This window comes from Fulmarus glacialis, unplaced genomic scaffold (assembly GCF_000690835.1).
Source record: "Fulmarus glacialis isolate BGI_N327 unplaced genomic scaffold, ASM69083v1 scaffold11617, whole genome shotgun sequence".
Lineage (NCBI taxonomy): Eukaryota > Metazoa > Chordata > Aves > Procellariiformes > Procellariidae > Fulmarus > Fulmarus glacialis.
Window position 1 is genome coordinate 63,930 of NW_009221288.1, and position 18,577 is coordinate 82,506.

General features: G+C 38.1%; 1 protein-coding gene across 2 annotated transcripts; it reads right to left on the reverse strand.

The window, feature by feature from the left end:
- Positions 1 to 2,469: 2,469 nt before the first annotated feature.
- Positions 2,470 to 18,325, reverse strand: LOC104079136 (calcineurin-binding protein cabin-1-like). 2 transcript variants are annotated; one of them, XM_009581053.1, is made up of 4 exons: positions 18,040 to 18,325; positions 6,349 to 6,513; positions 4,343 to 4,569; positions 2,470 to 3,860 (listed from the first exon to the last, which is right to left on the reverse strand). In XM_009581053.1, the coding sequence occupies exons 1-4, from the start codon at positions 18,056 to 18,058 to the stop codon at positions 3,717 to 3,719; spliced, it is 555 nt and encodes a 184-aa protein (XP_009579348.1). In that variant the 5' UTR covers positions 18,059 to 18,325; the 3' UTR covers positions 2,470 to 3,716. The 2 variants fall into 2 exon arrangements, with proteins under 2 accessions (XP_009579348.1, XP_009579349.1); XM_009581054.1 differs by lacking the exon at positions 18,040 to 18,325 and adding an exon at positions 10,285 to 10,366.
- Positions 18,326 to 18,577: the final 252 nt, after the last annotated feature.

The following is an 18,577-nucleotide window of genomic DNA, read 5'->3' on the forward strand; positions in this document are numbered from 1 at the left end:
ATGAAATTGCATTAAACACAGCCAAATCCCAGTACTATATATCTTAACAATGGTGATCAGTGAAAGATACCTTACCATGTGTAAAAACTATGCCCAATAACAGCACAGAAAGTGTATCGACTATCCACAAATTACTCTCCACATCTGATTCAAAATAATTTCTTTTTTCCATTTGCTTTGGAACAGAAAAGTTTTTGCTATTTGCCTGAAGTCTTAACAGTTTGGTTTTTCAGTAGCCAAAACAGATTTGCTTTTTAATCTATTACTGGCAGGGGGGAGGGAAAAAAAAACCAACCCCAAAAAACCTAAAAGCCTCCCCGTCACCCCACTTATCACAGCCCTTACCTTTAACTTTACTTTAGGCACCAGACATTCCTGTCTCTATAGCTTCAAAAGGAAAAACCAAACCAACCAAATACAAAAGCAATACATTTCAGTAGCTGCCATTTATTTGCCTGGCACATTAGAAAGACACCTGGGAACACTGTGATTTCAGAAGTAAGAGTTACCCAGTAAATCCTGAAGACAGATGTTGTGTTTACTTTCATATGCAACTCAGTAAGTTGGACATTGCATATCCTTGGATTTCAAGTTATTACAACTAGCGTTAGATTGAAATCAAAGAAATTACTTCAAGTAAACTCATAGCTAACTGCAGTTTTACCATAATGCTTTTTTTCCTTGAAAATTCCACAAAATTGTATTGCCAGGCTTCAGAAGATGCCATATTTTAAGTGAATGCTTCTGTTTGTAAGGATTTGAAGTTCTTGCTCCAAGTACCTTTAGGGATGGTGCTTCAGACAAACACTGCAAGTAAATGCATCCAGTGATCTTGGCATCTTCACTCCAGAATACGGCTCTTTGAACTGAAGAACCACATAAACTGTACTTACAGAGAGATGATTTCACACATGTAGAAGAACAGCTCCTTTAGCATACGTTAGCAGTAATACCCGTTGTGGAACATGGCCCACAGCTGAGCAACACACTATTTAGTCATTAGCAGGAGGGCAGAATTTGAAGGAGGTGGTCTGGTAGTTCAGTCTTAGTAACTTCTTGAGCTTGAGAAAAAGTCCTTGAGCTACCCAAAACCACAATGTGAATAAAAGATCATATATTAAAAAACAAAAAAACAAAACAAAACAAAAAAAGGAAAACCAGGTAAGAGTTTTGAATATAGGATAAAACAACTTGCACAGTTGTGTAGTTTGAAGATTAAAATGAGTTTAGAGCAGATCAGCAAAGTTCAGCTCTCTTTGCTGACAGGAACAGTTTCACTTCCTGTTCTAGCTTTCTTTAACCAGCAAAAAATTAAACCTTTCTCAAAAATCAGGACTAGAAGTCAAAAGAAAGCTCAAGATCAGGCATTTTAGCAAGCTCTGGAGGAAGAAAAAAGAAAAAAAAGCAAAATGCCTAATGCCAAGGAATCCTTAAGATTAATAAAGGAAAACAACCATTTTCAGTGACCAAATTCAATTAAGAAAATCAAATGCTCTGTCTTCATACATCAAATCCATGCTAGAAGTGTGGACCTAAGAATTTATATGTGATCTTAAAGTTAGCCATACATTTAGGAATATACATTAGCCAAAAAGTCTATGTAGTCTACTCTATTTGGGTGAAAGAGACCTGTTTAGAACTACATCCTCTGAGTTGTGTTCCATTTCTCGTAAGAAGCTGGTATCTTTTTTCCTGTGCTATTTTCTAAAAAAATAAAGATCATGCCCGATTATCTAAAGCTACTTTAGCTTATTACCAGTCAATGACTATATGGTATGCTAAAAAACTTACACCAAATTAAAGAGCAAACACTGAAAATATATTACTATTGAAAATACCCATTTACTTTTACCATCCAATTACCTGATCTTTTCCACATCAGTTGCATCCAACTCACCTATCACTTGTAGTAAGTGAACAAGTTACAGGAACACTTGCTAATATGCCCAAGATGGACATGCTCACTTGCTTACAAATTACATTTTGTTCAAAACAAATAACCCAGAATATGAGAATAAACTTACAATACAAAGTTTGATGCTGCTTCTTTTTATCCAGGGTCCATTCACCATTTTTACAGCCAATGAGAGCGATCACTGTAATAGTGGATTAAATGCTAATTTGTACAGCCAAATATTCTATGTGATCTTGTTCACCATGTGTTGTCTTCCCCCTTATGTTGTTCATCCAGCATTCAAAGATACTCAGGTGAAAAAGAATTCACATCACGTCTCAATGGGTAAGTGAACCTGTTGCAGGCAATCTTGGCAACACTGGCTGACCCGGGTTCTGGGTCACACAAGACCAAACCCATCCAAATTGCTCTGGCAGTCTTCAGAAAAGGAAGAGGCTTCCCCCCACCCCCTTCCTCCACTACCTTCTTATCCAAGGAATAAAAGCAAGGGAGGAGTAGTACTTCTTCCAGAACCATGGCACCTTGCCCTCTCAGACAAACAAGAGACCACAATACATTTCAACTTTATTAGAAAAAAACAAAAGTTCATACAAAGCTCTGCATTTTACAGAAAACCACCTCCCCCAAACACAAAGAAATCTGACATTGCAAGCTGTATGCATTCTCTTTTTTCATATACATACATATATATATGTACATACACATATATATGTGTGTGTGGATGCACGCGTGTGTATATATAGTGTGTGACTTTTTTTTGCATGGTTTGCATTAATTATTTTACAAAGTTAACATTTAGTAGAAAAAAAAAAAAGGATCTTTGTTACCATTATTTTCTCATATAAATAACTGTGAGCAGTCCCTCTGCAGATAGATAAAAAACACCTTTTCATGTCATTCTGTAAAAAACAGACATTACTGAAATGGTATTGAAATCTTTCAAGTTTTTTCAATTCCACCGTAAAAATATCATCTAGCCCCCAATTCAAAATGCTTGTCCAAGGCATTAGAAGAGAAAGGACTGTAAGACAATTCTGGAAATATCAGTTCTTTAAGCCAACATTCAGGTAGGTAATTTTTGCTGAACCTCATACATTGGTGTGTAATGAGCACAAACAGGAGGCCAACCTCTCTGTCTGCCTGGAAAAGCTGGTTCTTTGCCTATTGTCACTGAGTCAAATTCCAACAAAGCACCCAGCAGTGCCAAGGAGCTGACAGACTCTCAAGCTCACGCTTCTCGCTCCCCAACAAAGCCATAGACTTTCTTGATGCAATTAAAACCTCTACGAGCTCAGCAAATTTTTCCTACTCCATTCACCTTAAAAGGAGCTGTTGGACTAATCATGGCATGGCTAGACAGACATTAGGTTGTTGAATTATTGGGAGAAAAACTTAACTAGTAGGGAAAATGCAAAACGACAAAAGGAAGAAAATGCTATAGAAAAGAGCTACTGGAGTAACTCCCAAGGCTCTGGTTTGAAGAAGCAGGAACAGTAGAGAGATGTGAATTGCAGCTCAAAACATCCTTGCATTTACTGAAGTTAAAGGTGACAGCGTGGTCCAAATTAATTAACTGCCTGGTAAACAATCATTATTTCCATCAAGCACCATGATGGGGAGAATGGCGAAGATTTTGAAGGCAATACAAGTGGTAGTGGTAATAACAAAGGTAATGAAAGTGAAGAACACAATGATGCAGATTAAATGGAGAGTAATGCCAACGAAGATGTTTCGACTGCCAGAGATGCTGGCAACAAGAAGAATGGTTATATGGCTGGTGTTGATGATGGCCAGAATTCAGTCATATGTCCATGTAGTCATCATCTTCATCAGTATCACTTTCCAGTGAGGACTCCTGGCTTGAGGTCTCTAAGATTTCCAAAGCTGGCTGACAAAGGCTCTCCTTCTTTACATTCGCTGCAGACTGAGCAGACAAAATAGCAGACTGATCCCAAAAAGAGAGAGAAAGAATATATTGCTAAATAGTCAGGATAAACCCATGATCACAGGGATAAAAGCCAACTGGTTGCTATTCCTTCACATTCAATAGCTCTTTACTTCTATAAAAGATACGGCATCCTAATGTGAAACAACATAACATTTACCAGTAGGCTTCCCCACAGTTAATATTCTGCTAGCTTCTGCTAACCTATGAACTGCAATGGCTGCACTAGCTCTCTCACCCATTTTTGTAATTCTTTCTAAATCCCTCAGAAAAGGGGTAAGGACTAGAACAGCTATGATTTCACCCATGGCCAATATTTCACCAGTCCTTTAAAACTGGCTCCAGCTAGCATCTCCTTCCACTACTTACTCTATCTCTGTTTATGAACTGTGGACAGGAACTCCTTTCATACAAGTATTTTATTGAGGGGAGAATTAAGATAAAAACAATAATCTAAAAAATTACTGTTTCCCTTTTATTACCTTTAATTTTTGCTTGGTCTCTTCTGAAATGCTGCCCTTTGGAGAAAGGAGGGTGGGAGTGGGTGGAGTGACAGTGATCTCAGGTGGAAATTTGGTGACAGATGAAGGTATGAAAAGCTTTGGCATGTTGGGCAGAATGCGAGTTTTTACTCGGGTGCCATCTGTCTTGTTCTGCTGACTTCCCAAAGTCTGTGAACTGGAGCCGAGTTCAGGCTTGGAACTGGAGGCTGAACAGAAAACAATAAGAAAAAACATGTTAGGAAGCTATCTAGGATTTCAGATCTCAGAGAAGAGGGAACAGTTCATTGTTAGACATATGGCTGGCTCAAAAGGCCTTTCTTCAAGCCTTGCTTTAATTAAGGCTCAGAAACAGAGGAAGTGCATGCCTCAAGATTCTATAATGACAACTGGAAACCAGTAATAATTTTAAAAAAATCTTACTGGACAGCAGAAATTCAGTCTGACCAAGCATGACAAGTGGCAGTGTAGCACTGACCCATCCGCATCTAGTTAGAAGGCTACTACAAACACCATTTTCCCACCTGTTGTTTCAGATGCAATCATCTTACCTTTACATTCTCTAACTGCCTCTGCATTCTGTAATGCAACAAATAAAGCTACATAGCTTTACTTATGAGTCTTAATTTCACTTTCCACCGTAGTATTGCCTCTTTAATTACTGAGATAGCAACTCCTCAACATTTTAAGAAAAACATATGGTAACACCCATCAAAATTTCCTCATTACTCTCTTCAAATCCTGCCATAAAAACCTCCTTGGTGTGCTCATGCCACTGTCTGCCACACTAGTTTCCATGTACTTCCCAAGTGTCTCAGCAAACTTGCTCAGACAGGGCTCATCTCATGAAGTAAAGAGATCTGGCCCTTCCTTAGGCACTATGACATTACAAAATAATATATAACGCAACATAACCAGTAGAAGACAATGCTTTCACATTAAAAACTGAGAATTTGTTAAAAGAGATTTCTTGATTTTTTACTAATAATGCTGCTTCATATGGAGTCAAAACTAATATTTTTTTTTTAAGTTATATGAGTGAAAACACCAGAGTCTATCTCAGACTGATAATAATGACAGGTGTTCATATACATTTTTACAGATTCGGTTTTGTCAAATCCATCTCTTGCAGATTTCTGGAACTGACACTGCCACTTAAACACAGCAAAATAAAATGCCAGCTTCCTGATGCTATCCTGAAAACAACCAGCAGTAGAACTAACTACTAAGGGATGTAAAACTGAATTGTATGTTCTCAACTGTACACAAGAATGTAAGAACTGCCACAACAGATTAGGCATGGCTTTCCGTCAAGGTCAGTGACCCATCTCCATGGGCAGCCAATCATTTCAGAGTAGAGTACCAGAAATGTTGCAGTAATCAGACCCAGGATAATCTGCCTCTCATAAATGAGGAAAAACAAGATACCCCAAACATGAATATCTAAGTTATGCCTGCCTGAAATACCAAGTTTTACATTTTTTCAATTAAAACACCAACTCCTACTTCTCTTGGGAAGGGGGCAGAGGAGGGATAGAAAGCACTAACTGCTGTAATACTGTTTTTTATGTTTACTCAGACTGAGTGAGTCAGGTTTTGTGAAAAATCGTTTCCTTCTGTTAAATATTCCAATAGTGTAATCCAAAGTGTTGTCCTATTGCCCCATATAGGATTTCAATTAAAAAAAAAAATTCTACTTTAAAGGATGCACAAACTATATAGCATGGTAGCCTGGTACTGGGAGGTTTTTTATTTGGCTTTGCTGCCGTGGTATTTAGCATGTGAGTCATGCACCAAAAAGAATAGCCATTAAGGGACAACAAGGCACTTTCCCAGGAAGCTGGGACATTGCCAGGAATGAAAAAAAAGGCAGACAGAGAAACTGAGAAATACGCATCACAACTATCCAATCGATCAATTCGTACAGACTGATCTGCAGCTAACCACCCATTTTTTTCAGAATTCTTTGAAGCATAGAAAGCTCCTACCTTGGGTACAAACATGTCCTGAATTTGTGCTGGTCACCGATTCCACTTGCCAGCAAACAGGTTCTGGTGATGGTGCAACAGTAGCCATTTTCATCTGCTGACAAAGCCGTGACTCCTGTTGCTGAAATCCAAGCCCCTCCAAAGGCACTTCAAGCTCTTCTTCCTCTTTATTAATGAAATATAATTCACAGATTAAGAGACAACCTGATCTCTCTCCTAAGCCTCAATCCTTTTGCTGTCTAACTAACTGGTAGAAATTTTTTTTTAACCCTTGCTCTATTTCTAAACTATAACATGACTGAGTGAAATTAAATTCTGGCAAGCTAAGATGGGCAATACCAACTTTTTAATACTTGGTGCCATCAATTAAAAAAAAAGTAAATGTCATTTAAAAAGCAAAAGAAAAAATTCTGTGTATGACAGTTTGTTATCTCTGCACATCTGCAAGAAAAACACATGCAACTGACCATTCTCCTTTTGAGATGTGAGGGTTGAAACACCTGCCACACATGCAGAGCAAAATCCATCACCCTTAATGATGAGCCAGTTGTGGTTGATGGGTCCCTCTCTGATCTGCAACCACAGGTACATGCTACACTGAAGTGCAGCTTACTGGTAAGGAAGATTAATTGCTGTGAACATCCAGTAACAGGGTCAAATGTGTTTTTTATGAAACCAATATCAAGTTATACTAAATGCCCACTTTTCACTTATATGTCCACTGTACCTCTATAAATACATTAGTCTAAAATTCCCACCTCTGCTATTCCAGAACTTGGGATGTTTATAACTCAGAATCCGTGTATGTGTGTGTGCAATCTCTTTATTACGCACCAGCTGTATCTGCTTTCAAATTAATGCAGTGTTAAACCAGTTTTTTTACACACTGAGCTGCATATTGTACATAGCGAGCAATTTTCACTGAACTACTGAGAGCTACTGATGCCCTTTCTGGGAAGGGCAGACTGAAACAGCAGCTAGCCTTCCAAGGCTATGGACACACAAACAAGCCCCATTCTCTGATAAAAATGAAGGTATCTTTCAAAAACAAAGGGCTGTCTAGTCTAATTTGAATCACCTTATATTTATACAGGCTCAGGTATGCACAGGCATCTATCACAGACCAGCAGATGCAGCGTATATTCACAGCGTAATTTGCTCTAAAATTCTTTTTATGTCCATGCCTTAAATTAATTTGGGATTTTGACAGTATGGTATTTTAAGAAGGAGTATGTATTTCAACCTTTCCTCATTGGAAAAATACCCCCACACCCTCAAGTGTTGAAGACACTTCTCCATCTTCATCAATGTAGATAAGAACTTGGAATTTACCATGGTAATATTCTCCTGTAAGAGAGTTCCCCTTGCAGAAAATGCTTAAAACAACATTACAGCTTAACAGCTTGGTAAAAGTCAGATCAATGCAGTTTGAAAGACGCAACTTTTTTAATGAATTACATTTTCTAGGCTTCTTGAACAATTTGTACAAAAAAAGGCTTACCAAAGCAGGCTGTAAGTTCTTTCACCCACTAATTTTCATTGGTAAAGAAAAGAACGTATCATCTAAACTTGTAGCTGATAGCCAATATAAGCCTTAGGATAAACGAGTTTGCTTGTAGAGAATTCTCCAATAGTTCCCGAAAAGGAAAGGTCACACACTACAGCACAAATCACAGGCAGCTTCTGTTCTGTGATGTTCCACTCACTATCAAGCACAAAATGGAAAGGTCTAATGCAGAAGAATGTAGTTCTCGTTCTCAGCACTCTCTTGCACATTTTTCTATGGATACTTCAAAATACAGCATTGGAAGTAGGAAAATAATAGTTGTATCTATACATATACTGTATTAATAGACCAAATCAGCTTAAAAACAACACAGAAGGAAGTATTTAAACTACAGGAATCTTGACTAGGAAAATCATAATCCATTGTTTCCCTGTTTAAGCAGCAGAGGATAGCTGAAGGATCATTGTGTGTATTTGCCTGCCCTTTATACCAAATACATGTATGATTTAACCACGTGCTGACAAAGTACAAGAGACTGTACAAAGAAGGATCAGCCCTAACGTGGCCTGAAGCCAATATACACATATCCCATTACGCTGCTAGCGTCTGAGCATAAGCTGTATTCTAAACCCAGAAGACTTTCACACTGAAATGGCTTCAAGACACTTGATCAAAAGATAGAAAGAAACATTACATCAACATTTGAAGAAAAAAGCAAGATGAAAATTATTTCAGAAGATCACCCTACAAGACAGCTAAGAAGTCAACTCCTTTTTAACTTAATCCAACACTCCAAACTCAGTCTTAAGTATCTAGGGTAAGTACTAACAGAATCTTTCTTATCCACTTATTAACCAAGAATACAAAACCAGTAATTAATTTAGTAGATACAATACTATACACAAATAAACTGCAAATCCTACAGCCTCAACTATACTGCTGAGAACAGTTTTGTATGTACTCAACTGGTAAATTACATTAGAGACTTATTATTCACCATTAAGAATAAGATGATTTGCATTATTGTTTAATGACAAAACTCTACCTCTTATGCTGATTATAATCTCTATTTAATTATAAGATATATCATTGCTTAAGCTGATTTGCTGTGCTTTATTTTAACTAAATTATGCCCTGCTGACAAAAGCTCTTTTAAGCATTTCTAGGAAGATGCCACAAGACTGCTATCAGTCTATGTTCTTTTATGAACAATCATCATACTCATATGCATCTCCACCTTCCATATCATATTTGGTTTTGTTAGTTTTGAAGATCCAGTTTTATAGTGTAGTAAAATTAGACTTCATTTTAATAAAATTATGTGTCAGCCCTTTTTCATGTAGAAGTGAATGGAAATGAAAGGGCATGAGTCTGGCACACTAAGTGTGTATTTCTATCACTGCACTTCTGGAAACACCACTTGTTAATATTTTATTAGGCTGCGTCTTTCAGTACATAAGAAATCAAGAACCACTGTCTGTTAATCAATCCCTTGCTGTCAGAGGTGTTAAATACACAGTGACTGAATTCTATCCCCTGATTGGGTCATACACTCTATTCTTTTAGGACTGTGCAATTTTTAATTTTTTTTTTTTTTTGTAATAGTCACTTGAAAGACATTATTTCTAAGTTAAAAATAAAGTTAATGGACAAAGTATTTTTTAAAATTCTTGAAAATGACAAGAATTGGTTGTTTCAGGTGTATATATAATAATTTATACTATTTATACTTTAATATAGTGCACAGATATTTATTATATCTTTTTTCATTACAGACGAAAAGGGCAAAAGAGAGAAGGATAATCAAGAAGAAACACACAGTTGGATCTCCTACTATTTGTCTAAAACAGATTTCTGAAGAGAATATCTTGATATTTGTCTTGTGGAAGATGCTGTTATAGCCCTGAACATAATGTCCTAGTTTTTCTAATAAAAACTTTCCCTGGGGAGGTACAGACTCCACTAACTCATGAGCCACAATATTCTGCACAAGTGCAAGATCACAAGAATGTAAGTACAGCACATTCTGAAGGGGTTCAGAAGCTAAGATTTAATATCAGTTAACAAATCTTTTGGTAATACCCAGCACTTGTACTGTCCTGGCAGGTTTTCAAACATTAGCTCTACAAACCCAGTTTAAAATAAAATCAGTTTCTGAAGACATAATATGCAAGAGTCACTTGTCTCCAGGCTGAAGACGGGACAGGTACTGTACTCTGGAGATCCATTTAGCACTCCCACCTTACAGCACAACACACAAAAATTAAGCACATAGACAAAACATAGATTTGCAATGCATATTATTATTTATATTGAAAAGTTCGCCTCCAGTCGAGCTGAATTACAAGTATTTTTTTTTAGCCTTCCCTTTCCCAACAACTGTGTAAATACATAAAAATAGTATACACATAGAAAGAGGGACATCATACCTTTCAACATTTCCCTGCTTTAGTGAGGAAGAAACAAGCTGAAAACAATTCAATGCAACAACCTACTCCAGCTTTCCTCTCCAACCTCTTTCCACTTGTTGCCAGGGTAACCAGTGTTTGCAGATGCCTATAGCGGGCGCCTGGGTTCATGACTTCATCACAGTTAATATTCTCTCTCCAGTCTCTCTTTATACAGAGAATACACTATATACATATACCCCCACACTATAAACATATAGATTATACAACTCCTGCAACCGTTTTTATATTGAAACAATTTACAGTGCTATTCCGATGTGTATAAAATGAAAAATAACACCATCAAAAATATTCACTTGGCAATTTGCAGATGTGGAGAAAGTTTAAAAGCAGTAGTACTGTAACCAGTAAACAGCTACTCCGGTCTCTCTGCACTGCACTGTACACTTAATCATTTGATTTCGTCATGCTGTCAGGTATAAGAAACATTAACATTACAGTGTTATAAAACATTTTATGTGGAATTTCAAAAAAATCCTTTAGTCATGCACTAAGCCTATTACATGACAACTGAAAGACAAGCCCAGAAAACGTGACTAGCACCTGGAAAAAAATGTTTTCCAGTTTCTGACGGAAGCAGTTTGAAGTATTATAGCACAGATATGTTAAAGGATACAAGCAACTTACAGTGCATGCACAAAACATCGTTTCATTTTAGGAAGAAGGAAGGAGCTGAGCTTTGAACTCCAGGACAGAATACTAACTTGATTTCAAAAGCGAATGCTTGGAGAAATGAACAGAAACAGCATCAAGTGCTTAAATAAAGCACTTGCACCACTTGCCTTCATCCCTCTGCAAAACACCTTCCCCAGCAGTTCTGTGCGTCAAGACAAAAAATGTGAAAACACATTACTATGATTTAGCAAATCTGTACTACCTTGCCTTCCAACCACTTCAAAAGAATAAGGATTGAATTCTGTGTGCCTGCAGGCACTAGGAAATACTTATTTTACTAGTCCCAGTAACAACTGGTTTATTTTGTATTTTAATGGCCACTCACAGGGCATGCAATTGTTCACAGAACTGACTGTTACTTACTTACCATACAAGGTAGATATTACTATTCTGTTTTTTTTTCACGGTGATGGAAATGGGTCTGTTCCTTTGCTCCCTGACACAGTGGAGTAAAGATCTTACCACATTTCCAAAGAATAGTGCTAATGTAAAAACAATTAATTTTCTGTATTCCATCTGCCTCACCCTCCAGAGTGCTGGGAATTAATACAGCTTTTTTTCCCCATACAGCAGTTGCAAAGGCCATGGAAAGCTTGAATTTGAAGGAGCTCAGAATTTCCTCATACACTGTGCTACTAAGTCAATGGAAAGACTGCACCAGAACACAGGCTGGTTCAGCTGAACACAGTTCGATAAGGATGCTGACTGATAGAAATAATGGGGGCATCAGCCCTCAAATTGTATCTACCATGAGGTACTACACCACAGCAGGCAGTGAGACTATTTAGTTCATGGGGTGCAGCAGGTATACTCGGTACCCTTTCCTTACACATTTTCTTTCTCTAAATTCATTCCAAATATCCTGCCATGAAATTTATTTCTAAAAAAACCACTACCAGAGTCATAGCTGTAGAAGTAAGTATTTGACCTGAAATGCCAAATTCAGGAAATTACATTCAAAGCTGGCACACAAAACCATGTGTTAAAAATTAAGCGTCAGAGTAATTTTGGAGGCGAAAAGCTGCAGAACAAGTTCTATTGCCCCCTGAAATGAAAGAAATTCAAGCAGTCTGGTGAACAGAAGTTCGCACTGTAACAACATGGCATACTGCTACATTTATTGCTAGGGTCCTGAACAGAAAGTCTACTGTACAATTACACGAGACATACCCCAAACTGCTTCCTAATGCCAAGGTCAGCTGTCACAGAACAACATTAATGTGAGTAAAACTTAGAACAGGTGGCTGCTCCGAAAGTGCTTCCTGGAAATAGTCCCTGGCCCATACTAATTCCCAAGCTACCAGGTCCCTGTAAGATCCACGCTGGGGCCAGTCTAACAGCAGAGATAGTGGAGTTCCGGTGTCCAATAACATTTCCTGCCACTACCAAGTTTCCTACAGGTGCAGAGAGCTGGCATGCATGTTGGTAAAGAAAGCCCCTGAAGTTCAATGCTAACTTTCTCTCTCTTTTTAAAACAAAACAAAACTTCAATAAAAAATAACGTATGGGCCTAGATCAAAAAGACAACAGCGTGATATACAAACACATGAACTTTCAAATGGCATTATAAAAATACAGCTAATTGATATTTGTTTTTTAATATCTGGCTCAGCAAGTGCACATCATTTGGAGAGCATCACATAGCAGCACCTGTGGATAGTAACAGTCATTCATTTGTGGTCTACTGCTTCTGAATTTTATGTACTAGTTATCTAACGAAAGCCATTAAGACCTTTCCTTCTCTGTCAGTATTTCATCCTTCTTTGGCCTGACAGCCAGCTAAGCACAATGCAAATTAGCAAAAGCAGCTGTTCAAAAAATCTCTTAAAAGAATATAATGACCCCCACAATTTTTTAAGAACTTCGTAAGTAACCTGTTAAACCTCTCTTCAGTCTTCACTTGTGCAGGAATATACGTAAATTTTATGCTGCCGGCAGTAATCTAAAACTAGTGAAACTGAAACATACTGTAACAATACAGCATCACTACCATGTTCTTTTACAAATCTTTTTACAAAAAGTCTCCAGAAGGTGTGTTCTGATAGTGTAAGATATCCATAGGCCAGCGACTCCCTGGGATTTTCAGGGGGATCTAAGGGCACACGGGGCTAGAGAGCCTCTTAGACCACAAACCTGCCCAACCTGCACTAAACCCTGGCTATGTACCATCACCTCACAGGCCACAGCTGGGAAGCTGCTGTTCCTGTCATATTTGTTCTTACTCATCTAACATGGGTACATAAGAATGACGACAGTTTTAATTTCAAAGGATTTTCTGCACAGCGTTGGATTGAATAAATAAAACTTAAGAAATCTGAAGGGTAAAGATCAGAAATAGACATTAAGTGTACTGAAAAACTCTTCTAGAATGAATTGCGATAGCAAAGCAAATCAGTGTACTTCCAAAGGGAAGACGGAAAGACACGACTGACTGCTACTGTCTGAGCACTAGGCAAAAAGGAATTAAGAAGTCATTCACAAACAGGAAACCCCCCGCTGACATTCAGCAGTGAAGTTGTTTTCAGAGTGCACCCACTGTGAAAAATAAAAAGCTTCATGAAAAGCAAGGATCAGACATGGGGAAGTGAGAATACCAATGCCAAGGAGGCCGAAGCAGCAAGAGATCAGAGAGAGCAAATGCAGAGAGCTAGCTGAAGGCAGGCTGGTTGATTTCTGTTAGCGACTTTGCAGTCACTAACAGGTGGATAGGAGCTTCTACCCTAGATGGTACAAAAGGTGTGGGGTTACAAGTATTTAAAGAAGAGTTTTTAAAGCCTTGGAGGAATTCAGCCTTGGGAACTGAGCAAGACAGCTGCTGAAAACCAGGGTAAGTAAGAATGGGAAATGAAGGAGAAAGTAACGAAAGTCAGTTGCAGACAAGTGACACATGAAAACAGAGTAGAAGAACGTATGTGCATTTAAGAGAGAACCCTCATGCCAGGTAACTGCAACATGAAGAGGGCTCATGTGAGGCCACAGGTCCTTGGCTAGTCTAACCTTTTCTGTGTTTCAGCTTTTTTTGAGGCATCTGTTGAGAACAACTCTGTGCTCTAAAGCACAATTTTGAATTCAGCAGAAAAAACAAGGTAAGACACTGATTGCAATTAAGAGCATTGAATGTTTCTACTTCCAGTCGTTTAAAGAGTAGCTGAAAGTTTGGACTGAAATCCATAGTCAAAATAAGGCATGGCCAACAGGGCCAAATACATTGGGCATTTTGTATAAGCAGAAAGTTTTCAGTACACTGAATTACAGGCTCTTAAAATCTGTGTTTTGTCTTTAAAAATTTATGACAAGCATACTCAGAAGACACTGAGATCAGTATGTGGCTGAACTCAACTAAAGATGACAACCTACAATCTCCATTATTTCACTCAGATAGAAACAGGGATCACGGATGTCCACTGATATCTGGATATCTAGAAACTGTGAGGAATCAAGGTGAACCCCTGTGCCATACATTGTTTTAATACAAAGACAGATGCTGTCAATGCAAAATTGTAGAGTTTACAAATTCTTTGCAGTATTTCCCTCTCCCTTAAGTAAATTACCTGTCTTCTGAGAACTTAGTATCAACCTAAGGTCATGTATCAGTTGTTGAAATAAACTAAGCCGCAGACTTCTGGGAAAAGATGCTTTTTACACCTAAAAGTACTCTTATGAGTCTGACACTCCGTTAAAAGCCTACAGGATGAACTGCCACATTACAACATCATTACTGAATTCTTAAGACTTATCACTTCAAAACCCTCTTTATTTTGAACATCTGTCTTTTAGGGAGTCTGCTGCTGCCTACACACACTTAAACAATTTAACTTCATTGCTCACTATTACAATAGTGCTACTTACCTTTCCACGCAACTGTCCTCACTTGCATTTGTTTCTTGTGCTTCTGAAAGTCTAGAAGTTCTACAGGTTGAAATACATTTACACTTCTACTTGCCCTGTTGTGCCTAGATAACAAGCATCTGAAATTATAGCAGGATATTCACATGGCTTATGGAGTGCAGCTTCCCTGCACACTACAGAAAAAATTGTCTTCCTTAGCTCTGAATTTCTAAGTTTGGACAGCTATATCATGACCTTCTTGTTTTTATATTGAAATGCTTAGGCCTTAAATGGACATGAATTCAATGGCAGGGGGGGAGTGTTACTCTTCTACTCTGATTTTATATTCCAATTTGGTAAATAGCTGGCTTTAAGCAAAACACATTACTTTAAATAATTCCAAGTATAAAAACCTTCTCTTGGTATCAAAACTCAGATGTGAATGTTTTCCTGTCCATTCCTTCTAAGAATCATTATTAGAATAAGGACAGCGAAAAAGAAGAAAACGTCAAGATTTTCCAGCAATTTAGAACAATGTAATACTGGAACAGTGTGACAGGCTGGAGAGGGTTTATCTTAATTGTCCTATTTTAGTTTCCCCAGAGAAAATTTTAGGCTGAGCCACAAAGGCTAATAGTCCCATGTGCATTTATGCCTCAACATAGGAAGCTCTCGTGCTGAAACTACCACTATCATCACTTTGCTGCTGGACTTCATCATGCTGTATTCTGTACCAGTTAGTCATGTACTAGACAAAATCTCACTAAAATATTTACATAAGAAATGAGTGGCATAGCATCAACTTGCTTGGAAAGCCATTCCTTTCTCTGGGTGAAGCCACAGAAAATGATAGCAGCTAATACGCTCTGATGTGGAATACTTTCACATGAAAAAAAGATACAGGAGGAGGTGACAAGAGACAAAAAAGATGAAAACAGATTACTCTAAAAATGGGAGGAGTTTTTACAGAAACAAAGCTAATGAAAGGCAGATGAAAAAGGGTTATAACAGAATTATAAATAGTTCTTTTTAGAGGAGGTGGATGCAGAGGTAGGAGAATTAAAAAAAGAAAAGAAAAAGAAAGGACACAGCAGTAATTGGTGTCTCTTTCAGCTAGAGAAATGACCTGTCAGGTAGGTCTGAGAGCCAGAAAGCCAGATACAAGGCATGCATTCAGCACTGGAACGAGAGCTCTGCAGAGAGCGCCTCTTGATCTTCAGACACAGTTTCAGGGGTATAATTTTGGCAGCTAACCTTTCCATCTCCCTCAACCAAGACGATGTATAGAAAGTGTGAAATAAGAAAGAACAATATGTAACTTTACAACCCTAACAAAGCCTAGGAAGTCTAAAGATTAAAATAAACGTTCCAATCACTGCAATGTGGCCTAGGAAATTGCAGAGAGGAAAGCACATTAGAAATGCTCGGGAGTTTTGTTTGAAAACCAAAGAATGCATGAGTTCTTATCTGCATTGTTATTCCTACCAGTCTCCTTATTAAGTGTACAGCAACTTCACAGAGGATTCATTTTTTTTTCTCCCCCGTTGTCTAGGCACAAACCTGAATTACTCCCTGTTGAACAAGCCTGCCAAGATATCTTATGACACCATCCAACTCCATTCTTTTGCTTCGTAAGGACAATAATAAACGTGGTTTACACATTGACTAAGCCATTCCTTCCTTATCATTCCCCTTTCCTTTTTTCCCCTCCCAAGACAATCTCTCCCTGGATTTGTGAAAAAGGAAAATTAGATGATTATAATGCAACTGCTAATATTGATGTTAAATTTCAGTTTTGTCCTGTACTCAGAGATTAGCAAATGGGGAAAACTGATTTCTGCCTAATTTGCTCTTCATTGCTGACAAATTCAGAAGATTATGTACATTCACATGCCAAGGCTGATTACTATGAAAGAAATTACATACCAAAAGTATACAGATCAAAATTTCAGAAAGTCACAATACCAGATCAACAAAACATCCAGACTAGATCAGAGTCTATTCATTATTGATTAATATCATGCACCATTAAGTCTCAAAAATCTGGGCACTATTTCCACTGTATCTTCATCTGTCACTTTTCACAATACCTGTATGTATATGGTTCATTCACAACTTTATCTGGGCTCCTATGAATTTGTCTATGGCATTTTGTGAGTAGTGTTAGGGCCCAAGCTCGTGAACAGATGGAGTAAGCAAAAGCAGCAGCAGATGCTTTTTCAGACAGCGTTTCTGCTAAGGTTGCAAGAAAGTACAGGCTATGGCAGGTGCTCTGCCACCTTAACATGTGCAGTGTCCCACAAAGAAGCACAACCATCTCTTTTGGGCACTCAAGACAAGTCTAAATTGGGTCCAATCTTACTTCATTCCCCAAAGTGGACCAGTACTGCCTTGCACAGGGATTTTGACTACTGCTAACAAGCCAGCCTGCCATGACAGCGGTAAAGAAAAAGACAGCATTCTCATTTAATTCTTTCCTCATCTAGACAAACTGTATACGACCAAGTACATAACACAGTCCTAAACAAATCACACAATCGTGCTACAGAATAAATAACATTTGTTCTGTTTTTTCAAACCTTTTCTGTACTCTAACCTTGCACATAACCATACTAGGGCTATAAATAATACATTCCCAACATTCCAGTCCCGCCAGATGCTTCTCTTCTCAAATGTGAAAACTAACAGTGATGATACACTAACTTTATGAACCATGTAGAAGCTTGGAATTTTCACAGTGTTATGTATCTCCACACACATACACAGGGCAGAGATAGTTAGGCATCTAATTATGTTAATCAGGCACTTGTAAGTCAGGTGTAGGCTGTCTATCAGTTTATTTCAATTGCCATGACTTCTAACTTTTTAAAAGATTTAAGGTATTTATCTCTTTGAAGAAGATAAAACAAATATTTTTATGCTACTAGAGACTTAAAAACATGTAACTATTTTTAGGCTGCTATTCCATGATTTCATGTGCAAGTTACACAGACAGTGGTCACTCTTTTAATCTGTCCTAGTAATTAAAATATGTATTAATTATGTAGATGTCTCCAATTCAGGACCAAGACAAAAATCTCTGTTTGTGCAGCCTTTTTAATGTGGTCTAGTAATCAAAAATGGGCCAGAATTAGAACTCAGGCACTGACTCACCACGTGGCCTTGGCAAACCAATTAGAGAGGGCCAAAATGTTCTGTCTCCCTGAGACTTACCACGTGCAAGATCACTCATGCTGGGAGCAGTCTCTGCATTTTGACTCCGGAGATGCTCAGTGTCCCTGTGTGACTCCTGGGATGGAGGTACTGAAGATGCTGAGGAGGAGGAGGATGAAGAGGAAGAGGCTGGTTTGGATTTGGAATGCAGATCGTTCAGTCTCAGGAGATTTTCAGGAGTCACAGTGTCTGGATTCACTGGGGTAGGATGCAGTGTGGCTGGCGTTACTGGGAAGAAGCTCTCTCTGTTGTCCTTTGTATGCTTTGGGGTTGTGGGTGTTTCTCCTGTGGACTACATAAAACAAAAAAGGGCAGGCAGAGACAATGAGAAAATACGTGCCAGTAATTCTGGATATGCTACCTGCTTCAGTGACAACTGCAAGCAGTGCAACTTTTTGTAGACAGAAAACACTCTCTCTAAAGTGAATATAAAATCAATCACTATAATAAAGAAATCTTTCTCCTTTACGGATTATTTTTCTGTTCTTTATGGTCTATTTATCAAACTAGCACTTGAACATATATTCACATTTACAAT